The sequence below is a fragment of the Macrobrachium rosenbergii genome, chromosome 1 (genome assembly GCF_040412425.1).
Source record: "Macrobrachium rosenbergii isolate ZJJX-2024 chromosome 1, ASM4041242v1, whole genome shotgun sequence".
NCBI lineage: Eukaryota > Metazoa > Arthropoda > Malacostraca > Decapoda > Palaemonidae > Macrobrachium > Macrobrachium rosenbergii.
In genome coordinates, this window is record NC_089741.1 from 21,637,267 (window position 1) to 21,662,952 (window position 25,686).

Here is a 25,686-nt window from a genome sequence, read left to right on the forward strand (position 1 = left end):
CAAGTTAGAAGCTCTTAGCTAAGTAATTACTGGGCAAGTTACTTATATAAAATTTGAGTTTTCTTCCCTTCCTTTCAATTATTTGATCACCATCAAGGTCACAGTCAGCTCCTCTAAAACTTCCCACATATAGTAATGTTTTTCAAAGTGCAGTACTCTACTTATTAGCACTATCTTGTAAGAGTGGCAATGAATCATAATGAGGACTAAAAACATTATATGAAGTAAATGACTAAATTTTCAAATTTTGAGTGCATAATCTACTTGACTATTCCATCACCATGGGAGTTTCATACTTTTCTGTCTGGAGATATAGTTCCCCCTTTTATTACATTATTCATGTTTGCAAACAAAGTCAGTCTCACTCCTTACTCATTATACTGTTCATGCAATCTATGTGCCAACATTTTGCAATTAGGTTAGTATTGTATCATGATTATATGCTCTGGTATTTTGTTAACGACTTCCTGATTTTAACACACTCTTATCCTTCATTCTCTTGTCTTCCACTAGGCCATATGTAGTATACTGTCAATAACTCACACCACTTACTCAATAAAATAACACTACTTAGTGTTATTTACCTTCAAAGCCTGTTTCTCGGCCCTAAATAAAAAACTGAAGATCACCAGAAAACTAAGTATCATCCTCTTGTCTGAACATCAACAGCATCCAGGGATCTTTATTCAATACACAAAATTGTTCCCAATAGTGGTTCACTTATTACTTATGATTTTGATCTTCATCAGAAAACTCCCTGCTCTGTTATCTTTCATGAAATGAAGTATTCATAATAGAACTAATATTGCAATAATTACCCGAACACCTGAATTAGCCCTTAATCCCACTAGCCCGAACAACTCTCAATTACCAATCCCACAATTGGGAATTTTAAAAGCCAGCGTTACCAACGCTGCAGGTAAAATCTTGTCACTTGAGTTACCATAACAAATGCTTGGCAACACTGACACAGGTGTGCGCTGACACTCCCGCTTTTGTCAATCGCTTTTTTCAAGGCCAAAACTGATGTGGGGAAAGGAGGGTGGGAATCATTCAGGTGTTCAGGTAAGTATTACAATATTAGTTTTATTATGAAAACTTCATACTGCAATACATTCCCTGAACACCTGAATTCACCCGATTAACAACATTTAGAGGAGGAGGGATCAATTCTATTGCACGCCTTTTGACAACCGCAGAGATGGTAGCTCACCAATCTGCTTTGCATAAAATATCTGTTTAGTCATATACTCACCATATCAATCAATACTTTCAGTGAAGAGACATGTTGGAGAGTACAGTACTTTGATCGACAGTCAGGTCAGTACTCTTGGTCCGTCGACCACACATGTGGCTCTTCAGAACCTCTCATGTATGGAGGAGAATGATGCAGAATGCAGAGCCACTCAATCGGGAGAACCATCTAAGTTTGATGAGACAACCTCAGAGATGGCAGCTCACTGATCTGCTCTGCCTAGTATACCTATTTAGTTATACACTCACCTTATCAATCGATGCTTTTGGTGACTGTCTCGGTCCGTCGACCTCCATGTGGTTCTTCAGAACCTCTCATGTATGGAGGAGTACGATGAACCTCCCATGTGGCTATTCAGAGCCTCTCATGTATGGAGGGGAATTAAGCAGCGTGCCAAGTTGCTGATCCTCCTGATAAGGCCTGACGATCGACGAGCGATGAAGTATCTCAATGCTGACGAAATAACCTAGCCTACTAGAGCACCCCTTTGGACTCTCGTAGGGAAACTATCAAAGACTAAGATACTTAAAACGTACTAAACCTAAGTTCATGGGATTATAATATCACTGTTGCCTAAGAATTCTAGACTAAAAGGAATTCCTCTATCTCGTTAACCTAAGAATCTCCTCACTAAGTGAATACCACCTTAGCTAAGTGAACACACCCTAGATAATAGACTTCGCCGCTACGCGTGGACTAAGAGAATAACCCTCCGAACCTCCGCACTAAGCGAATACCACCTCAGCTAAATGAACACACCCTAGATAATAGACTACGCCACTACATGTTGACTAAGAGATAACCCTCTCATGACCTCCGACTCTTGGTGAATACCACCTCAGCTAAATGAGCTCACACTGATAGCAGACTTCTCACATTCAAACAGTTTGAGGACAATGAAAAAATCTTAAAAGGAGGTGAACACTGAGACAGAATTTTCAAACCGCTCGACAAGCTGCCTCCAGAATAGAAGGCACTGAATAATTCTTCAAAAGGAAGATGGTCTGGACATACTCCGAATACTATACGGTTGAGGAAATACAGAGCTGAAGACGACGAATAACAACCCTGAGAAGCCTGGAAATCACCTCAAATGATCAAAAAAGTAACTAATCGCATTCTTTGACAGCACTGTGAGGATTCCAAATCGGAAGACAAGAAGTAAAATGAGTAAACAGACGATGGACTTTTCAACCTTTGATAAATAGACTTTAATGAATAGACGGACATAAATAATTCCGCTGGAAAGCCGGATGAACGGAATACTTGCAAATACTGTGCAGTCCCGGTTATACAGAGCTGAAGTTCCGTTCCCGACAGTGTGATAATAACAACCGCTGACAACCTGGGAAATCACCACAATAATAACTAATCATCATTTATCTGACAGTGGGGACCAGCGAAGGATTCCATGGATCAAGAAGTGATGCCAGAGATCGGAAGGAGTTTCCAAGTCAGTGTGAAAACAGACTTTAATGCTCCCAAGACATAAAACCAGATCTCCGATAACTGAATCACCAGTAATGAACACTGCCTGATAAAGAACTTTAAATGAACGAGGCAGAGTTTTAACCTCCGACTCTGTCTTTGCCACAAATTCCGGAAGACAGACAAATGCGCATCATTTCTTGCATAGGAACCCAACCTAGAAACTGCCTGAAAGTTGCCCAACCCTCTAGCTGAAGCTATAGCTGTAAGAAAAAGCAACTTCTTAGTCAGTGTCTTAATGTTATAGCTTCAATGGGCTCAAAGGCAGGGGAACGCAAGAAAAATATTGAAGTACTTCCGACAAGTCCCACGGAGGGGCCCCAAGTCGGCAAGACAGGACGTTCAATCTTAAAAGAACGTACTAAATCATCGATTATCTTACTATTCGAGATTTCAGGAAGGTGGAAACTAACTGTACCGCTAATCATTGAGTGGTAGTCAGCAATAGCCGAATACGAAAGACCCTTGACTTTCCAAAGGAATAAAAGAAAATCAGCTATTTTGGCTATGGAAGGTCTAGAGATGTAATGACCTTCCTTACAACACTAACTTCTATACCTTGTCCAGCTGAACCTGGTAAGGCTTACAGGTTGACTTTCTCAAGCTAAAAGAAAACTGTCTAGACACAGCTTTAGGGAGTCTGGACTGCCTAGAGGCTCTCACTACAGTCCCCCATCAACTAGGTACAGCATGCAAGGGTTCAGATAATAATGGTGAGAATGAGGTTGTCTGAGAAGAAGTTTCACATGGGTAGGGACCTCGGAACTTCTGTAAGGAGCTCTAGGAGTTCCGGAAACCAAGCGTGTTATGGCGAGCAGGGAGCTATTAGAGTCATAAACGTCTTGGCACTCTCCTGCAATTTCCTTATTACCTGATGAATGAGACCAGATGGAGGAAAGGCATACACCTGCATGTGATTCCAATTTGTAACGTCACATCAGTGCCTATTGGCATGGGGACCACCACTGGTGAGAAATAAACTGGAAGACGATGGTTCAATCATGCCACGGATAAGTCCACAGTTGCTGGCCACTTCCGGAGAACCTGACATATTACTTCCAGAGCCAAAGTCCACTCTCTCCCCGAATACCTGACGGGAGCGACTTAGTGAATTGGCCAGTACGCTGACACTCCCCGATATAAATTGGGGAAGAAGAGACACTTTTCGTTCTTCGCACCCTCTCAGGACTCTCTGTGCTATAGTATTGAGTTCTGTTGAGCCTGTTCCCCCCCCCCCCCCGAGTTCTTCAGATACGACACGGCAATTATGCTGTCACTAAACATAGCCACTACTCTGTTGCGCACTACGACTGAAAACAACTGAGGGCTTCCTTTACAGCCTTGATTCCCCGAATTTTTTATTGACTCCTCTTGTTCCCGAACCCCACCAGAGGCCCGAGGCCTGGGTTTCCTCCAAGGTTGTTCTCCAACCTTGATTTGAGGCATCTGTGTACAGATGAACATCGGGAAGACCTTCCCGTGTCAGTTGCACTTCTCCTGACCATCACAGATGATCCAACAGGCAAGACTCGCTCCCGACTATAACTGCGTTCTTGTTGTGGAAGTCCCAGCGATTCCTGAGACATACCTGCAGAGAGCGCATCCAGATACTAGACCCTGGAATTAAAAGAGAGAGACATTCTCCCTAAGAGGCTTCTCCAAGCTGGTACCGGCCATTCCCTGCTGGACAGGAACCCTTCTACCTGCTGAAGGACCAACTAGATCCTCTCCAGGGTTGGGAAAACCCTCAAAGGAAGAGAGAGAATCCTCCTACCTGAATAGGTTAAAAATTCCATAAGAATTCCCTCACTCTTACTAGCTCCTCTAGAGAGGAGGCAAGGATCAACGAATCGCCTAGATACATCAACACTGTACCCTCGACGATGCATAACTGCCGACACCAGAGACATGAGTTAGAAGCAACCTCGTTCATCATACTGGCTACGTCATCATCCTTGAACAAGAATTAGCTACGGCTAAGGTGTTCTAAGCAATCCCTCTTATGAACGTCCAGATACTGAGGGGGAAGATGACCAAGATAGAAATTTCAACTTTTCTGCTCCCAAACGTCGTAGACCACGCCAAAGCATTCGCCTGGTGAGCCAGACCCCTTGAGATAAATTTATTAGGCTGCAAATAGCCTCGGATCTGAAGGGACATAGCTGTCACTCTTTTAGAACCCCATTACAGTAAACCTGACCGCATCCAGAGAGAGTGTGCAAGAGCCTCAGTCTGATTGTGCAACACATCCTCCAAGCACCTGCTTCCCTAAGAGAAGTCCCTACGAGCCAAGACGAAGCCGGAGACTTAAACAGGATTGCCTCAACCGATTCATTGAATGGTAACCTGACACCTGCCGAAGGGTTACCTTGAACTGCGTAAATCGTCTTATGCGGAGACAGAAGAGAAGAGTCCTGTCTATTAGAAGCCACTACCGATGCTACACGACCGTCCGCCTCCTCCAAAGCCTGTCTAACTCGATTGAACCAAACCAGCCTACACAAAAAAGAGGCAGGAGCTGGCTTAGTGGCATAAAAAGCCTAAAAAAAAAAAAAAAAAGGCTGAATTGACTAAATCGGGAGGTCCGGAGCTTTTGCCTGAGGGTACGAAGAAGCCGTAATCGTTACTGCTGGCAAGAGGACATTCTAAGTCTGCCTAAATCTCCTGCACCTCCAGATAATAATCCTGTTCCGTAATGTCTGAACAGTCTAAGACTGATGAAGGAGGAGGCACTGAATGAGGCCGGGACAACGATGAAGGGTCCGCAAGCGGACCACCCTAACCAGAATGCTGCGCACCCACACCTTATCGGGTACCCGGAGTTGAATCCGCATACTTGAACCCGCCGGGAAGAAGAGAAGGCTGAACCGAGAAAAACCAAGAGCCGATTCCCCATTATTACCAAGGGGAAGACGAGTGAGAGTAGCCAAACCCACATTGCTAAACCCTGGGGGAGGAAGCGCAAACGAAACCACTTGCGGAGGGATGGAAGAAGATGAAGAAGGAGGGAGAGTGAAAAAGGTAGAAGCTACCCTCGGAGTTACCGCCGAGGAAAATGCAGGCGATGAAAGCCGCAGACCGCTCGAAGAAGGTACTGCAAGCCCTGCCAAAACCGCGGAGCGCAAACCCGAACTGGAAGTGACAGGCAAACACTGTGAAATACCTGATACTACCGGAACAGCCGCTGAAATGAAGCAAGGGGTTGGACACCAAGGGGATGGAACATGAGACGCCTGCAGCCAAATTCTGCCGAAACTGCGTTTTCACCTGTCCAGAAGCTCCTCCTACCGGAGAAGACTGTACTGAGGAGGGAAAGGCGGGAGGCAGAGGAATAGCAGACGCATAAAAAAAAGTTACCTGAGAGGAGGAAATCCAAAGTCGAAGGAGGGAACATGGAAGATGTGGAAGCCGCAGGAGAGACCGGAGCAGAAGAAGAAGAGGCCGAAGAGGAGACTGAAAAAGGAGCAACAGAGAATGTGGGAGGAGGGGATGAAGCGACAGATAACCCAGAAAAAAACTTGGAACGAAAGGACACAGAATCCGCCCCCCCTCAATAATCCTGAAACATATCCAACATGAATTCTGGACACTACTGTGTCACATACTCTCTAATGTTAGAGAAACCATTCGAAAAATAACCTCTCACCATAGGTCTGTACCCGTCGAAAGACCCAGCAAATCCGCCTTATATTCCGCCACATCCAATTGCAGGTCCCGCAAACTACTTTAGAAGCCGAAAGGACACACCAGAATCCGCCTTACTAGATGGAGGAGAAGAAAACACAGGGAAGGGGGAAACTACAGAAGGAGATTCAGAAACAGTCGGAAGTGAGTTAGGAGCAAAAGCAGAAGGATTCTGCACCACCGGAACTGAAACACTGACTTGAGTGAGTTAGGAGCAAAAGCAGAAGGATTCTGCACCACCGGAACTGAAACACTGACTTGAGACTGAGCCAGACCGAAAAGAAGCGATGAAGGCGAAACTCTTGACAGAGCACAAAACAACTCGAACCCAAAACCGGAATCCGTCAAGGAGAACGACTCTGCACCCTTAATACCTTCTCCTCACTACCTATCTCAAACCTATCCTCCTTTATCACACCTAGATCTTGATCCTGACTAACATTATCAACATGATATTTTTATGATAAAATAAAGTTTGTTCATACTTACCTGGCAGATATATATAGCTGTATTCTCCCAAAGGACCGACAGAAATTCAAAAACTTCAGCACACGTTGGGCCAGGTGGTTAGGAACATTCCCGCCGCTGGGAGGCGGAAATCAGGAACCATTCCCATTTTCTATTCAGATTTTCTAGAAACTAGAACTACTGTCTCCTGAGAGGAGGAGGGCGGGTACTATGATTATATGTATCTGCCAGGTAAGTATGAAGAAACTTTATTTTATCATAAAAATATCATTTTGTTCATGACACTTACCTGACAGATATATATACACTGAATCCCACCATTGGAGGTGGGAAGAGACAGAATAGGATTTAGGAAACAAACCTATGTAGGCGATTGACGCCTTGGTTCCTTACCTGTTAGCATTGTGACTTACTGTCACCCAAGTCTGCTTCTGCTTTACTAGAAAACTCCAGCGAGGTAGAGACCTATAAAGCTGGTGAAATCTAGATGATCTGTCAATGGGGGCGAGACCACAATGTGACTAGACCATATGACCTTACTTTGAGGGTAAGCGACAAACTAAACAACCACCTGACCAAGCCTAGTTACGTTAAATAAAGATTAACATAAACTAAGGACTGGGGCGACCACCACTGGTGGAGACCAACAACCATAAAAACAACACATAAAATATTTAAAAAACACCAAAACAAAACTAAAGGAGAGGATGAGAGTCGCTTTCACCCAAGATCGTATTTACAAAACGTAAGGTCCCAGCGCACAGCAATTCTCATAGGACGTTTTCACTTCTGTGAGATAATGAGAAGCAAAGACAGAATTGCTTCGCCAAAAGTGGCACCCAGAATGTCATTGAGAGACTGGTTTTTCTGGAAGGCCACTGAGGTAGCAATGGCTCTCACTTCGTGAGCCTTGACCTTCAAAGTTCTCAAAATTCGTCTAGCACACTGGAATGGGCGTCTATGATGGTGCTTCGGCTAAAAAGAACGCCAGGGCATTTTTCGGTGAGAGGTATATCAGGCCTCTTAACCTAGCACCAAAGATTGCTAGAAGGACCTCTACAATCCTGGGTCCTCTGCAAATAAAATTTCAGAGCCCTGACAGGACACAGGGTTCTCTGGTTCTTGTCCAGTGATGTTCGTCAAGCCCTTAATTTCAAGGACCTGGGCCAAGGGGAAGACAGGTTTTCATTCTTGGCAAGAAACATAGGGCTCAGAGAACAGACAGCATCAGGGCCTCTGAAACCTATAATCTTGCTGACTAAGTTCACTAACTTTGCTGATAAAAGAGCAGTTAGGAAAAATAGCTTTTTGGTTACATCTTTGAAGGAAGCAGAATGTAGAGGTTCAAATCTTTGGACATCAGGAATTTTAGAACGACATCTAAATTCCACGAAGGTAACTTAGGGAGGCTACCTTAGACGTCTCAAAAGACCTAAGAAGATCATGAAGGTCTTTATTGTCCGATAAGTCAAGGCCTCTATGCCTAAAGACCGCTGACAGCATACTCCTGTAGCCTTTGATGGTAGGGACTGCCAGCTTCAAATCCTTTCTCAAATAAAAAGGAAGTCTTTATCTGGGATAAAAATATTGTGGTAGAGGAAATTCCCTTAAGTTTACACCACTTCCTGAAAATGACCCACTTAGACTGGTACACTGCGCTGAAAATAGGCTCTCCTGGCGTTAGCGAAACAACCTTAGCCACTGGTTTAACAAAAACCTCTGGCTCTGAGCAACTTCAGATAGTCTGTATGCAGTCAGACTCAGAGCGGGAAGGTTTTTGTGGTACCTCTCGAAGTGGGGTTGTTTGAGAAGATCTGTTCTCAAAGGATGCGTTCTTGGAAAATCCACCACGAGAGACATGACCTCTGACCCACTCCGCTGAAGGCCAAAAAAAATGGGGCGATTAAAGTCATTCTCCCTTCTGAGGCTACAAACTTCCTGACGACTTCCCCAGAATCTTGAATGGGGAAAGGCATACAGATCTAGACCCTTCCAGTCCCAGAGAAAGGCATCTAATGCTAGGGCTCCTGGGTCGAGAACGGGAGAGCAGTAAAGGGGCAGTCTTGTGGTCCTTGAAGTTGCAAAAATGTCCACCAGGGACGTCCCCAAAGCTTCTGAAGATTAACTGACACACTTCTGCGATTCAGAGTCCATTCTGTTGGCAGAAGCTGATGCTGCCGACTGAGAAGGTCTGCGCGTACATTCTCGACCCTGCTACAAAACGAACGAGAATTGTCACCTCCAATAGAATGTGCCCATAATAGCAGGATCTCAACGGCGATCAAGAACAGGGACCGAGAATGAGTACCTCCCTGTTTCTTGAGGTACGCCAGGAGCTTAAAGTGTTGTCTTCACACAAGATTGACTTGAATTACCCGGCCTGCAACTTGATCTTCGAAGAACTGAAGAGCCAAGAAAATCGCTTTCAGCTCTTTTAGATTTATGTGCCAGGACACCTGTTCCCCTTTCCAGGTGCCTGACACTTCATCCCCCTAGTGTTGCTCCCCATCCCGACATGGACGCGTCGGAAAACAACACTAGGTCGGGGCTTGAAGATAGAGAGAGACCCCTTCTGCCAACTTTAGAGGGATCGAGCCACCACCGAAGATGGTCCTTGACAGAGAGAGAGATCCTGAGAGACTCTCCAAATCCTCCTTGTTCTTCCAGTTGTCCGCAAGAAAGAACTGTTCCTGGGTCTGAGATGCAACCTCCCAGGGAAACAAACTTCTCCAGTGATGAAATGGTCCCCAGCAGACTCATCCATTCCCTCACCGAACTGCATGTTTCTTTCCCAGGAAGGCCGAAACTTTTACATGAAGCAGTGCTGCTGACGTTCCTGGGATGGAAAGGCTCGAAAAACCGCTGAATCCATCTGAATCCCCAGATAAAGAATGGACTGAGAGGGGATCAGATGCGACTTCTCTAAATTCACAAGAAGTCCCAGGGACTTTGTCAGCTTCAAAGTTGAATGTAAGTCCTCCAGACACCTTTGTTCCGATGACCTCGGATGAGCCAGTCGTCCAGATAGAGCGAGATCCTTATGCCGGCAAGATGAAGCCACCGGGCAACGTTCCTCATCAGGACTGTGAACACCATAGAGCTGTACTCAGTCCGAAACAGAGAGCTCTGAACTGGTACACTCTTCCCCCAGGACAAATCTCAAATACTTTCTCGACTGAGGATGAATGGGGACATGAAAATAAGCGTCCTGGAGGTCGAGAGAGACCATCCAATCGCCTGGTCGCAGCTGAATTGATAACAGACTGGGGCGTCTCCATTTTGAACCTTTCTTTGACGACAAAATTGTTCAGTCTGCTGACGTCCAGGACTGGTCTCCACCCCCATGACTGTTTTGGAACTAGGAAGAGCCGATTGTAAAAACCTGGAGACTCCAGATCCAGGACTCGCTCTATGGCCCTCTTCTCGATCATTTCTTCCAGCAGATCTAAAAAGGATCTGTTGCTTCTCCCACGGTAAGAAGGCGACAGATCTCTGGGAGTTGAGGACAGGGGGTTTTGAGGAACGGGATCCTGTAACCTTTCTTGATTACATTGAGGGACCAGGAATCCGCCCCTCTTACTTTCCAGGCTTCCGAAAAGGAGAAGCCTGGCTCCTACTGGTGTCTGGAGGTGGAAAAGTCACTTCTTGCCCCTTTGGGAAGAAGGGGCTCCGCCTCTGGAGAGACCTCTTCCTCGCGGGAGGGTCTAGAGGAGGAAGATCTCCCACACGAAAGATCTTCTGTCTCTTCGAGGGAAGTCCTTGCGATGACGTGGAAGGGACACTAGAACGTCTGGAAGACTGAGCAAGGAGATCCTGAGTAGCCTTCTCCTTAAGGCTGGAGGCGAGATCCTTGACCCTAAGCGGCTGGGGAAGAGATGGCTAGAGAGAGGGGCAAAAGTAACTCAGCCCTCTGAACAGGAGAAACCGACTTGGCAGCAAAATTGCAGTACAAAGCCCTCTTCTTTTAGGGTTGTACCAAAATGGAACCAGTTCATCAAGCGCCATCCTGACGGCCTTGTCCATGCAAGACAGTACACTGGACAGCTCCCAGAGAAATAGAATCTGGACTACGAGTCCAGCAAGTCCAAGGCCCCCAAGCACCAGTCCAGAAAGTTAAAAACCTCCATAGACTTGAAAAGGCCTTTCAGATGGTGGTCGGTCTCAGAGAGAGTCCAGGACACTTTCTCTTGGGAAGAAAGAAGAGACCTCCTTGAAGCATCAACGAGGCTCCCAGGTAAACAATGCCTTGAGAGGAAGAAGGAACTCTTGAGCCAATTTCTCTCCCGTCTCATACCACATTCCAGCTTTCCAAGGGACAATCTATTTAGGGTGAGCGAAGGAAGATTTTCCTTGAGACTTCCTATCTTCCATCCAAGAGTTGACTCTCTTGAGAGCTTTTCTAAGTAGCCAGAGAAGTCTTCATTTGTAGGAAGCCAGGCGATTTCCTCACCTTAAGAAGCTAACTTGCGGGCCGGGGAAAGAGGAGCAGGGGCTGAATTTATCTGAAAAAGCTCCTTAAGCATGCTAGCCAAAACCCGGTAGTCGGAGAAAGACGAAGAGGGGGCTGCTCCTGTTCTGCAGAGTCTCCACTCCTGAGACAAACCAGCCTCTTCGACAGGAGCGACAGGAGAGTCTTCCGGGGCTTTCGGGAGACTAAGACCTTTGGGTCCACATCCAGCCCAGACACCTCTTCTCGTGGGAAGAAGCAGCAGAAAAACCCGGAACAACTCTTGAACAGAAGCGTCCTGCCGAGCCTTTTCTGACATTTGTTCCACTGCTAGACAAGAGCCTGGTTCTTGAAGAGCGTCCTGTCTCACAAGCTGCCGAGCGTCCTGACGAGTCCTGACGAGCGACTTTCCCAGAAGCTTCTTGACGAGTCCTGGAAGAGCGCTTCAGAGATCGGGAATAAAGAGAAGCGTCCTGGGGAGCGTCCTGCCTGAACGTCAAAACGAGGCGAAGTCTGCAGGAGGAGAGTCAAGAAGATCGTCTTGGCGCGAACTTGTACTTCTGCGGCAAGCCGAGCTGCAAGAGGAGCGACCTTCCCTGATCAACTGGTCTTTTGCGGGGCAAGGAGAGCTGATGATCCAAGAACGATGAGGGCGACTACGAAAACCGCTCCTGAAGAGAGACGAACGAAGAGAAGGAGAGGGAGACCTCTTAGATCTCTTAACTGGCAGCGACAAATCCTGTGTCGCTTTTCAGATAATCTAGCGATCCTTCTCCACCAAGCAGTGAGAAGGGAAGCTAACTGCCGCTGCATATCCTGGATAAGACGCTCTGAAGAGGAGAGGAAGCCCTCTCAGGAGAAGGGCTGCTCTTATGAGAAGAAGAAGGGGAAGGAGACGTCCTCCTCCTTCTACCAAGAAGGCGACAGGAAACTCTTCTTGGTCATCGTTCATAACGTCCTCCTCCGAAGAAAGTCCTGGTCCTCTTCTGCGGCCAAATCGCAAGCAGCCAGTCGGGAGAAGATTCCAGACCTCACAACTCTAAAAGCGTCCTCTTCAACGGAGATTGAACATTTCGACTCAGTCCAACCGAGAACGCGACCCTGGAAGTGGAGAGGGATTAGCCTCGGAGGATGAGAAGCAATCCCATAGGATCCGTGGTCTCATACCACGATCCTGATTTTCAGCCTGGGAGACGTCAACAAGGCCTTGCCGAAGGGACCTTCAGATCGGTGGGGGTCCCGTACACCTCTTGCGGCCTTTCGACATGCCCATTCCCTAAGTCCTGGGAGTTCTTGGCAGAGGTCCAGGCCTAGAGGCATTATAGGGCCGATCTGACGTCCCCCCACAACACTGGGGGGATCACTGACACTTCACTGCACTTTCGAATCAGAACACCTTAGACTCCAAAGTACGTAATGGAGTTTAAAATCTGCGCAAGGGAATCATTACCTTCCGCAGATGCAATCACTGGGTTCAGAAGGCGACTCTAGGCAGGAAAGGAGAAGCATTAGTAGGATTAACAGGAGATAAATTAATACCCTGACTCCACCTACAGACACACTCCTGGAGGAAGACCTCCTTACACTGATCACGCTCTAGCTTGAGGACGCCTAAGAATCGTAAGCCTTCCAATCAGAATCAGGCAACGATTCACACTCCTTGCAGCGATCATCCAACATACAGACATGCCCTCTACATCTCATGCATACTGTGTGAGGGTCTACCTGGAAGGAGAGGCGCTCCGACCTCACCTTACACTCCTGGAAACACACACCCTGAAACTAGCAGAACTAGAACCAGACATCTTGTTCAAGAAAAGCCAAAACCAAAATCAAATCAGTCCAAAGAAGCGTATGCCTATCCACAAAGCCAAAGTCAAAAAAACCAAAAGACAATCAGAATACTCAGTGGAAAAGTTTCCGAAATCCAACAAGCGAGGTATTGACAACAGGTGTTGACAATACCAGCGACAGAGAAAATCTGAATAGAAAATGGGAATGGTTCCTGATACCGCTTCTCCCAGCTGGCGGGAATGGGTACTAACCACCTGGCCCATCTGACAATGCCGTAAATCCTTGAATTTCTGTCGGTCCAAAAGCTCGGAGAATACAGCCTTATATATCTGTCAGGTAAGTGTCATGAACAAAATTAAATTTATCAATACTACAAGGGGTTGGGGACGATCCTTTTTCAGGATGCCTGCTCTATGGCGCTTTGGGCAGCCTGGGACCCTACCCACTGCGGAGGCTTGATGTTCTGCCATTACCCTCAGCACCCTCCCTTAGGGCTGGTTCTGGAACAGGCAGGGGAGCTGAAAGAGGTCTAAGGATTAGACATCGTAAAACTACTACTATCCCTATCTGAGAAATGTTGAAGAAGACTAGCCATTAAATTTCCCATACTACTTGCAATCCTATCCTCTATCTGTTAGACTACTTCTGAACTCGCTAAATCCATCGACTGATCTGTAGCAGAAGCCTGAGACACTTGAGGCAACAAGAATCTGACCGGCGTTTGCTCAGCCCTTACTAGCCAAAGGCTTGGATGAAGAAAACTAATCCTCCATCTCTTGTGTCTTCCAATCGGAACATTCATTGCAATGAGCCTGCACATCACACTTAACCATCTCTTGCAGGAAGCAGAAGCGATGAGTGCCAGCATCCACAGCATCCAGCGAGTCCAATTCCAAAAGACGTTCCACATCGAAGATATCCACAAATCCAGGAGAAAAAGCTGGTAAATACAATCTAGGTCTTCACCAGAAGTCCAAAATACAAAGAGAAGTCGGGCAATAAGATTAAAACCTCGCACTGCAGAAGGAAACAACCTTCCAGGAGTGCGAACAAAAAGCAATTGACGAAAGTGGGAGTGTCAGTGCACACCTGTGCCAGCGTTGCCAACCATTTGTTATGGTAGCTCAAGTGACAAGATTTTATCTGCAACGTTGGTAACGCTGGCTGTTAAAATTTCCAATTGTGGGATTGGTAACTGAGAGTTGTTCGGGCTAGTGGATGGGATTAGGGGCGAATTCAGGTGTTCAGGGAGTGTACTGCAATATCTATTTTAATAGGGATCATCTGTTATTACCCTTAATTTTGTCTCTACAGTTAATGTGTATTAACTGTCTAGTGCACCAACATTCATATTTGTTGAGTGAAATGCTATTATATCACTGCCCAGAACTAGAAGTTTTTCCTTCATTTTGCTGTCTATAACACTGTGACACAGCCTTCTTAGGAACATTAACAATGAATGTTGACTCACTTTTAGCTCAGAGCATTAATCCTCTCAAGTTTGATTCTTACCCATTTGAAGTCAGATGGAGGGTTAGACCTCTATTATTCACGTTCTGGTTGAATATTTAGTGTGTTGCAATACACAAATTCAAATTTTCTTAAATCTTTGCTACTGAACAACTATAAGCCGAGTTTCTTTTACATGGCAATGTGATTGGAGCATGAACTTCATTGCCCCAATTCACACGAATTGACAGAGGGCTTCATTCTTTTGTGCCATATTTTATGAACTATAAAATTAATGTCTTTGCAGCAGCCAGCTTATTAAGTTGATGAACTTTGGCTTCTTTCATATAACTGTGTGCCCATTATGGTTCATAAAAACTATGAAACTAAGAACAAATTAAAAATTATTGTAATTATCTAGTACACTACCTCACCTGGATCAACAAGTTTGGCTGCAAGATCTTCCATACTAGTCACTTCAACCTCTTGTGGAGCATGAATAACTACCATGGTAGCACCAAGAAGACAGAGTGAACAGCCAATGATAAGTAAAAATTCACCATGTTTTGTAGAAAATAGCTAAAATGAAAACTGGATAAGTCTTACAAGTCCTATATAACACAGAACATGAAGCAATCTTCAATCTCCTTAACGATGTGCAAGTATATAATGACTGAACAGAATAAAATTTCTACAACTGCAGGAGAAGAAAAAAATCACTGCTTATTTTCTATAATAAATGCCAAAAAGAATACCAGCACAAAATTAGAGGAAATTCTTCAAACCCTAATTTCTTATCTGAAAATACAATTAGTAGTAATAATTTGAAAAATGTTATTTTCATAATAAAATAAATTTTTGAACATACTTACCTGGTAGTTATATATATAGCTTAAGTCCCTGACGTGACGGCAGAATTTCAAAACTCTTCGCGGCAATCGCCGATCGGGTAGTCAGGTGGTCCACCTGTGCAGCCTCTACCCAGGTAACTGGAACCATTCTACATATTCCTCAGATCTTCCATGCCCTAGTCTCTAGAGGGGAGGAGGGAGGGAATTTAATTATATATAACTACCAGGTAAGTATGTTCAAAAATTTATTTTATTATGAAAATAACATTTTCAAACATCTAACTGACCTGGTAGTTATATATATAGCTGATTGACATCTTTGGTGGAGGGTCAGAGACAGCCAACATCGTTGGAATTGAAATACTAAAACTTTGCAAAACCAACTAAAGGTTCCTACCTGTTAAGGAAGCTGACTTCATTGTTTTCCTGCCTCATTATGTTTGCATTCCTTAAGAGATCCAGCGATCCACCCAGGGGGCTGAAAAATCTCTAGGGGCTGTCAACCGGTGTATAACCTCTATGTGACTAGACCTCCTTTTAATACCCTTATTCCGGGTGCTACCAAGGAACAAATGACCACCTGACTAAGAGAACTGAAGTAAATGATATTATTTAAAAAAAACTGTCTGCTAATGATTGCGGAAGACTGCGTCCAGACTTCGCAAACAACCAAAAACAACATCTTAGTTCCAAGGGAGAAAAAAGGGTATTGGGTTATGGGATTGTAGGGGTGGCTATTTTTCTCACTACTGAATTTGCAGCTACAAAAGGACCCAGCGTGTAACAGTCTGTACCTGTTTAAGGTAATGTGAGGCAAAAACAGACTTGCTCCTCCAGAAGGTCGTATCCAAGATACTCTGGAGGACCTATTTTGTTTAAAAGCCACAGAGGTTGCTACCGCTCTGACCTCGTGTGCTTTAACTTTTAGAATTTTGTGGTCCGCTTCCCTACATCCCAAATGAGCATCTTTTATTAATTGTCTGATAAAAAGGACAGAGCATTCTTAGACATTTGTAAAGAGGGTTTTTGACAGAGCACCAAAGCCCTTCTGAATCCCCCTCTAAAGTCTTTTGTCCTTTCTAGATAATATTTTAGAGCTCTTACTGGACACAGAGTTCTTTCTATTTCTCACCTGTGACATCCGTCAGGTTAGGAATCTCGAATGCTTTGGGCCAAGGTTGAGATGGACGTTCATTTTTTGCCAGAAAATCTAGTCGAAGTGAGCAAACTGCTTTGCCTTGTCTAAAACCTATAGCTTTGTTAAAGGCATGAATCTCACTTACTCGTTTTGCAGTAGCTAAACTGACTAGAAAAAGGGTTTTCATAGTGAGATCTTTTAAGGATGCCTTTTGTAAAGGTTCGAATCTATCACTCGTGAGGAACCTCAGGACCACATCTAGGTTCCAAGCCGGTGATTCTTGTATCCTCTCCTTAGATGTATCGAAGGATCTGAGAAGGTCTTGGAGGTCCTTATTGTTAGAAAGGTCTAAGTTTCTGTGTCTAAAGACCGATGCTGACATACTTCTATAACCTTTAATGGTTGAAGTTGAAAATTTAAGGTTATTCCTAAGATGAAGAAGGAAGTCTGCTATCTGAGTCACAGAGGTACTGGTAGAGGATAAAGAGTTGTTTCTACACCATCCTCTAAAAATTTCCCACTTGGATTGGTATACCTTAATGGTGGAAGACCTCCTTGCTCTTGCAATCGCTAGCTGCCTCCTTCGAAAAGCCTCTAGCTCTTGCGAGTTTTTCGATAGTCTGACGGCAGTCATGTGTAGCGCTTGGAGGTTTTGGTGATACCTTTCCAAGTGGGGTTGTTTGAGTAGATCTACTCTTAGCGGAAGTTCTCTCGGAGTGTCTACTATCCATTCCAGTACCTCTGTGAATCAATCTCTTGTTGGCCAATAGGGAGCGACTAGAGTCATTCTGGTACCCTCGTGCGACACGAACTTCTTTAATACTTTGTGGATAATTTTGAAAGGTGGGAATGCGTAAACGTCCAAGTTTGACCAGTCCATGAGGAACGCGTCTTTGCAAGCAGCCTCTGGATCCGGAACGGGGGAACAATAAGTTTCTATCCTCTTCGTCCGTGCTGTGGTGAAAAGGTCTATGCACGGTCGCCCCCAAATCAGCCACATGCTCTTGCAGACATCCTGATGTAGCATCCATTCTGTGGACAGGACTTGATTCTTCCTGCTCAGCATGTCTGCTCTTACATTTCTCTGCCCTTGAATAAAGCGGGTTAGTAGTGTCACATTCTTCGCCTTCGCCCAGAGAAGAAGCTTTCTTGTTGTCTCGTATAGAGATTTGGAGTGAGTGCCCCCTTGTTTGCTGATGTAGGCCAGCGCTGTTGTGTTGTCGGAGTTGACCTGCACCACTTTGTTTTTTACTACCTGTTCGTATTCTTTGAGAGCTAGAAGGATCGCTGTTAGTTCCTTCTGATTGATATGCCAAGACTCTTGCTGTTTGGTCCAAGAGCCTGAGACTTCATTGATTCCCAGAGTCGCTCCCCATCCTGAGTCCGATGCGTCGGAGAACAACACTAGGTCTGGGTTCCTCTGTTTTAGGGAAAGGCCCTCTCGTAGCTTGATGGGGTCGTTCCACCATTTTAGATATTGCCTCACAGGATTCGAGATGGGGATACACTTCGTCTCCAATTCTTTTCCCTTGTCCCAGTTCCGATTGAGATGGAACTGTAACGGGCGAAGATTCAGTCTCCCCAAGGAGACAAACTGCTCTAGAGAGGAAAGGGTCCCCAGCAGACTCATCCATTCCCTCACCGAGCAAGTTTGTTTCCTTAAGAAGCTCTGAATCTTTTCTAAGGCTTGTTCCGTTCTTGACAACGACGGAAAAGCCCGAAAAGTCTGACTCTGAATCCTCATCCCAAGGTATAGAATCTCTTGGGATGGACTCAGTTGTGATTTTTCCTTGTTTATAAGTAGGCCCAGTTCTTCTGATAACTGGACTGTCGTCTGAAGATCCTTCAGGCAGCGTGTGTGGGAAGGGGCTCTGAGAAGCCAGTCGTCTAGGTATAAGGAGATTCTGATGCCTCTTGTGTGCAACATTCCTGCTACATTGTTCATCAATCTCGTGAAAACTTGAGGAGCGGTGCTTAGGCCGAAACAAAGAGCTCGAAATTGGAACACTTCTTCCTCGTGAACGAATCTCAGATATTTCTTGGAGCTTGGGTGGATAGGGATATGGAAATAAGCATCCTGCAGATCCAATGATACCATCCAGTCGTTCTGTCTGACCGCTGCTAGGACAGATTTCGTAGTTTCCATTGTAAATTTTGTCTTTTGAATAAAAACGTTGAGAGCACTCACGTCCAACACTGGTCTCCATCCCCCCGAGTTCTTGGGAACCAGGAATAAGCGATTGTAAAATCCTGGGGAATCCACGTCTTGAACTCTTTCTATGGCTTTCTTTTGCAAAAGAAGAGAAATTTGCTGTTGCAGAGCCTCCGCCTTTGTTTTCTTCTTGTATTTGGCCGAAAGGTCTATCGGTCTTGATGCCAGAGGGGGTTTCCTGAGGAAAGGGATCTTGTACCCCTCTTTGATCAACTGGATGGACCACGGATCCGATCCTCTCCTCTCCCACACTTGCCAGAAGTTGTTCAGTCTGGCTCCTACCGCTGTCTGAAGGAGACTCCCATCAGACTCTGTGTCTTCCTTGTCTGTAACCTCTTTTCGTTGATCTTCTCCCAGCAGATCTTGAGTTTCCTCTACAGAGGGATTTGAAACAAAAGGGCTGAGAGACAGGAGCTTCTCCTCTATTCTTCCGTGCGACGAAGCTCGTTGGCATTACTTTTTTAGCTGATTTCGTAATCAAGTCCTGCGTGGCCTTTTGTGATAAGGCCGCTGTGACTTCTTTTACCAGCTCTTGAGGAAACAGGTGAGCAGAACGAGGAGCATAAAGGAGTTCTGATTTTTGAGTAGTAGTTACTCCAGTGGAAAGAAAAGAGCAAAGATGTGCCCTTTTCTTTAAGATCCCTGCAGAAAAAAGCGCCGCCAGCTCGTTGGCACCATCTCTGAGAGCCTTATCCATGCAAGCCATTATGTGTACCAGGTCCTCCGTGTCTGCATTCTTGCTGGCGTCCATCTTCTTACCCAAGGCTCCCAGGGTCCAGTCAAGGAAATTAAAAACCTCAAAGGCCCTAAAGATTCCTTTGAGAAGATGGTCCATTTCAGAAGCGGACCAAAACACCTTTGACTTCATCATAGCTGTGCGGCGGGAAGCCTCTACTAGTCTCGAGAAATCCCCCTGGGAAGAAGAGGGAACTCCTAGGCCAAGAGATTCTCCAGTTTCGTACCACACGCTAGATCTAGAAGCTAGCTTGGCTGGGGGAGAGGAGAACACCGTCCGGCCTAGATCTTTCTTAGTATTCATCCACTCTTCCATCAATTTTAAAGCCCGTTTGGATGAGCGAGACATAACCATTTTCATAAAGAAGTTCGTTGAAGACGTCTTTCTTAAAGTAAATTCCGATGGAGGAGAACGAGGAGAGGCTGGAATGAAGTTATCAGGAAAAAGTTCCGTGAAAACTTTCATTAATCTCTTTAAGTCCAAGAGGATGTTGGTCTTTTAATCAGCTCTTCCCTCGTCCGATATGTCATCCACCGGATTGTCTAGTGAGTGAGGCAGATCGTCTTCCACGTCATCCGACTGCTGTTCTGTTATCGGGTCGGTAAAGTCCTCCCTTGTATAATGGAGTTCAGTTTCATGTATGTCATCTTGACGTTTGGCGTCCTGGCGTCCTGTTAGAGTATACTGACGTACAGTTTCTTGACGCCTGGTGTCTTGTAGGTTATCTTCTAAAAGATTAACTTCCCGTGGTACAGTCTCATGACGCTTGACGTCCTGGCGTCCAAATTCTTGACGCCTGGTGTCCTGGAGCCCAATCTCTTGACGCCTAGCGTCTTGGAGTCCACCTTCTAAAAGACTAGCCTCTTGGTATTCAGTCTCATGACGTTTGACGTCCTGGCGTCCAACCTCTTGACGCTTGACGTCCTGTAGACCAATCTGCAGACGCCTGGAGTCTTGGAGTCTCTCCTCTAAGAAATCAACTTCTTGGCGCCCAGTTTCATGACGCTTGGAGTCCTGGCGCCGAACTCCTTGACGCCTGGCGTCTGTCTTCTTGAAGATCAACGTCTTTGCGTCCAGCCAAATGACGCTTGGCGCCTTGTTGTTCAACTTCTTGTGTGTCCTGGCGTCCAGCCTTCTGGCGTTCACTGTCCCGCCAAACCTTGAGGTCACTTGAGAACTGGCCGCCTGTGCGACATCTGTAAAAAGCTTCCTCAGGTTGACGTACAGCAATAGTAACTTTTTGAGCAGGACCAATCTTCTTTCTGCGCTCGCTGCACTGCCGATCCTTTAAGTCACTTGAGAACTGGCCGCCCGTGCGACATCTGTCCCAATTATCTTCCGGATGGCCTACAGCAATCGGAAGAAGAACAGTATCCTTCTTTCCTGCAGGCTGTATAAGACTTGAACTAAGGACGAGAGTTTCTGCTGCATGTCTTTAATCAGTTGTAATTGTGGAGCTTCCTGCTGCTGGGGACAGACCGGGGAAGACACAACTTTATCTATCAACTTTCTCCCAACGTCCCGTAAGGATTGTGGAGAGTGTTCTGGGGACGAATACCAATCTGAGGGAAGGGGAGGGGCATGTACAGAGGGTAGTAATGCGTCCACCTTTTTGGTGTCAGGCGTCCTTATCGAACCTGCCAGTTTACGTCTATTCTTGGCGGGTGAGCTGCCTTCGGAGTTGGAAGGAAAATGCTCCGGACTGCTCCAGTGGCTACACCCTGGAGCTTGACTTGTCTCTCTATGACGCCCTTCAACATCGGGAAGTTTTCTCTTCAGAGGTCTCGATTCTGATTTAAGACGCCAGCCCTGTCTGGGGACTGCATCGTCCGAAGACGAAGAACACGAATTAACCTTGCCTTTTCTATGTCGAGGGTGAGCGTCCTGGGAAGCGTCAACAGGTACGCTCGAGGGGACGACCGCTCGGTAACTAAAGCCTCTCGCCTCCTTGTCTTTCGACATTCCTTCTCACAGGGGTTGGTGAGCTTGGAAGAGGTCCAGGACTAGGAGCGCAACAGGACCGAGCAGCCGCACCCTCCACTGCACTTGCACTAATCTTTTCACTTTTTAGATCTCTCATATCGGACCATAATTTTTCCCTGTCTTCTGCAAGGGATTCTACCCGTTTTCCTAGGGTTTGAATGGCCGCCATCATATCCTGAAGAGTTGGTTCTTTATTAACTGTATCAGAAGGGGAGTTAGAAATTACCGCTACTGCGGAAGGGTCAATTGGATTGTTAGAATGGGGCAAGGAAATATCTAACCCTTGACTGTCCCTTGAAGAGTGAGATATAGAACTCTTGGCTCTTCTGAGCCGGTCTCTTTCAAGTTTTCTCACATACCGGTTGTAATCTAACCATTCTCTTTCAGACAGACCCAAACATTCCTCACATCTATCGTCCAATTCACAACTCTTACCTCTACATTTTACACATATTTGATGGGGATCCAAAGAGGCTTTAGGAAGTCTAGTCTTACATCCCCTCACACACATTCTTACACTTGATGAAGAGTCAGACATGTTGAAAAATCAAAGAGAGATCCAAAACACAAGCAGAGGTTCAAACCAATCAGTATCTAAAAGGTCTAAGAATAATCCAAAAGAAAAATCCAAAAGCGAGCGAAAGCCAAAGCCAAAGTGTACTTCACCAAATAACTGAAAAAACACAGGCTGCGAATGAAATTCCAACAATGTCACCGTTATGGCGGCAGGGAAGATCTGAGGAATATGTAGAATGGTTCCAGTTACCTGGGTAGAGGGCGCACAGGTGGACCACCTGACTACCCGATCGGCGATTGCCGCGAGTTTTTGAAATTCTGCCGTCACGTCAGGGACTTAAGCTATATATATATAACTACCAGGTCAGTTAGATGTTTGAAATTCTTAATTATAATTAAAACAGTACAGTATTACCACAATAAACATGAACCAAAAACTAAATTTCCAAAGACAGAACTTACACTTACCTTTCCTAAAACATTGAGAACTTCACCAAGGAAATACTGTGACAAAAGTGCCGTAACTATGACAGACAACGCTCCCAGAGGGGTTACTAGTGTGGCTGGAGCAAAAGCGTATGCAATGAAGTTTAAGGCTTCACCAAAACCCACTGAAAGATACACCACAGAAAATAAAAATTAAAATATATATCGAAACTCAAAAGGGCAGATCAGTTACCAGGCTTTGTCAATGACCAGAACATCTGCAGAAATAATGGCAAACTATGATTAGACAATTATACTAATTGCAGTAGACAAAAATATGTAAATGTAATCCCTGTCCAAAAATTAATAAGAACTACAGTATATATATCCACAACTTAAACTTTCTTCCAGAAGAATAAAACTACAGTAGTACAGTGTATGTAAAACTCAAGAATATTAAAAAATCTGAGGTTATTACTCTTGTACACACTATACAGCACAAGGAACCTACTAAAATTGTCAATTGAAAAAACTTGCACAAACTTACTTGACAGTAGGCCAGCCCACCATAGCCAATGTCTGAGGTAACCATAACCACCTGCCCCTGCCCGAGTTCCTCCTGCCTTTCCTAAGGCTAGGAGAGACTTCTTTTTTATGATAAAGCTACTACCTGTGAAAAAAAATTAAAATAACCTCACAGTACACAGTATATTATATTCATAAAGATAAATACAATGTCAGTGTAAAAACGTTTACCTTGAAATCTTTTTCAGATTAAAATGTAAAAATGTTTGTCAGTAGTTTGATTTGAAGATGTACCAGTAAAGGAGCTACAGTAACAATATTTTCCCTAAGAAATCATGAAAACAATATACATTAGTCACCAAAATTCAAGAAAGTTCCATTTATTCTGGAAAGTCATTGCCACCATCCCAGCTACATTATATCCTGTGGGTGCTGAGACGTTTCTTTCAAACTGTACTTCCTGAGATGACCAGGTTCCTATTAACCAAGCATGTGACCAGATGACTTGACTGGGTCCATGACAGAAAGGAACTTCATCACAATTGGGTCCAAATTGGGAAATTGTTCATGGACCTATTGTGTCTTGAGTCACTCTTGACTAGCTAATTTATGACCATGTTCTCTGGTATCATGTCCATATTGATAACCATACTGATAGGGACCAGCTTAGGGATTCTACTAACTTAAATCATGATTGGATTTCACACTGTTGCTTACAGGATGGCTGGCTTTTTGACAGCTGGAACATGTCCTAGTCCTCTGTACTGAGGTTCTCCTCATGCAAAAACTTCCCTTTACTTGTGTCTAGTTGTTCCTTCTCTCACTCCTTCCCATCAGTCAAGCCCATGGCTACTCAAAGGGTGAAATTCATGGTATCTAAAAATACCTCTGTGGTTGACAATAATGTCCTGGGGTGATCAGAACCAACTGCTGGTCCAAACCAACCTGTCAGAAACATCAAAGTCAACACCACAATTTCCATCATCTGTTCTCTGAAGAACTAGAATCTGTCAATCTAGGAGAACAAAGTCTGATCTAAGTCTCTTTAGCTCAGCAACTTTGGAAACTGGCTCTTCAGTCTGCACTTTATTCCTAATTCCACAATTCTTTATTACAAATTCCACTTTGAAAACCATGTGTAGGATGTAAGTGAAAAATTCCCAGTCATACATAATAGTTATACTGAACTTAATAAACAGTAATTATTTGCAATTAAAATATCTACCAAGAGTAACCCACTACGTTCATCGTCCGAGAATGAAAGTCATCATAAGTCTACTTTGGAGCATAAATTACTCTATTAAAAACACACGTAATTCAGTAGCACCTCTGTTTACCACACATTTTGGGGTCTGGGTTTCTAATAGACTTCAATATTTCCAAGATACCTTACAGCTAATAGCAATGCCACATAGTTCCTCACCTAAATTAACCTGTACTTCGCACTTAACATTCAATTTATGATATTTTTCTAGAAGCGCATCATCTAAAATTGTAGCACAGCAATCAAATCATTGTAGACGATAAGTACAAAATTCAGTTAAGGTGAGGTGTTACATCTATACTTAAGTAATGCCAGTAACAATCAAATTATTGTAGATGATAAGTACAGAAGTCTATTAAGTTGAGGTGTTACATCTATACTTACGTAATGCCAGTAACAGGCTGTAAATTGTTCCATATGATAACGTGCATACCTATAAATACTGATGACGATATAGAAAGACCTAAACCAATGTAGAGGTCAGGTCCGTACTCCGTTGGTGCCTCAACAGATGCTGGCGTGGTAACCATCTTTGCTGGTTTTGGTTGATTTAATCTTCCTGAAAAATAAGAATGAAATGATTAAACATTGTTAAAAAAAAAAAAAGTCAGGTAAAAATCCTAGCCTTTACGAAAACCAAACATGGTCAATATACTAGCAAAGACCGCTGGTACAAGCAGTAAAACTTGGGACACACAAATTTTATGGTGTTTGTTTGGTCTACATCCATACCGCATGAAAAGGTCTTTCCTGTTATACAAATACAAATGTCTGCAAAAATTTTCTAAACAATTATTTGGTAATAATCCTATTGAGAAATATTCCAATTTTTAAATTTACAGAGAAATATTTGCAAACTCTTTTGTAAATAGTAATGTTAATTACTGTAATGCCTTTTAATTGCAAATGTTCAACTTGGCTTTTCCAGTACAATGTCTATGACTGGTCTTCACAAGTGTGTACGATATTATAAGTCTCTCAATATAAAGATTTTCTTCTTAAAGGTGTCTTCAGGTATTAGGTTATTTTACTTATCTTGAATAGCTTCTTAGGAAAGAGGCAATGCTAGTAGCCTTTCAATTCATTTTATCTGATATACTGAACAGTTGCTTGGGAAAGAGGCAATGCTACTAGCCTTTCAACTTATTTTATCAGACATACTGAACAGCTCCTTGGGAAAGAGGCAATGCTAGTAGCCTTTCAACTTATTTTATCTCATAACAGAGCTCATCAAGTTGGTAGAAGGTGACCAAACCTGAAGATGTCATTCAGGAATAAAATCTTAACATATTTTCCTCAGACATGGAGAAACAGTCATCTAGAGATATTATTCTTGATGCTCAGACCATCTTGGATTTCCAAGACAAGAGAGCATTATCATTACTAACAAGCGGTGAATAAGTCTGTATACCAGAGTTGTGATCTGAGTATGAAACTGGCCTAGTTGTTT

General features: G+C 44.3%; 1 protein-coding gene across 3 annotated transcripts in view; it reads right to left on the bottom strand.

Annotated features, from left to right (window-relative positions):
- The window catches only part of spict (magnesium transporter spict), a 125,265-nt gene that overhangs the window by 27,960 nt on the left and 71,619 nt on the right, over nucleotides 1-25,686 (bottom strand). For all 3 annotated transcript variants that reach the window (XM_067107549.1, XM_067107471.1, XM_067107381.1), the window contains exons 2-5: nucleotides 24,670-24,795; nucleotides 22,995-23,117; nucleotides 22,490-22,632; nucleotides 15,020-15,128 (exon numbers count right to left, since the gene is read on the bottom strand). In XM_067107549.1, the coding sequence (XP_066963650.1) occupies nucleotides 15,020-15,128; nucleotides 22,490-22,632; nucleotides 22,995-23,117; nucleotides 24,670-24,766 (472 nt within the window). In that variant the 5' untranslated portion in view covers nucleotides 24,767-24,795. The remainder of the gene's footprint in view (nucleotides 1-15,019; nucleotides 15,129-22,489; nucleotides 22,633-22,994; nucleotides 23,118-24,669; nucleotides 24,796-25,686) is intronic.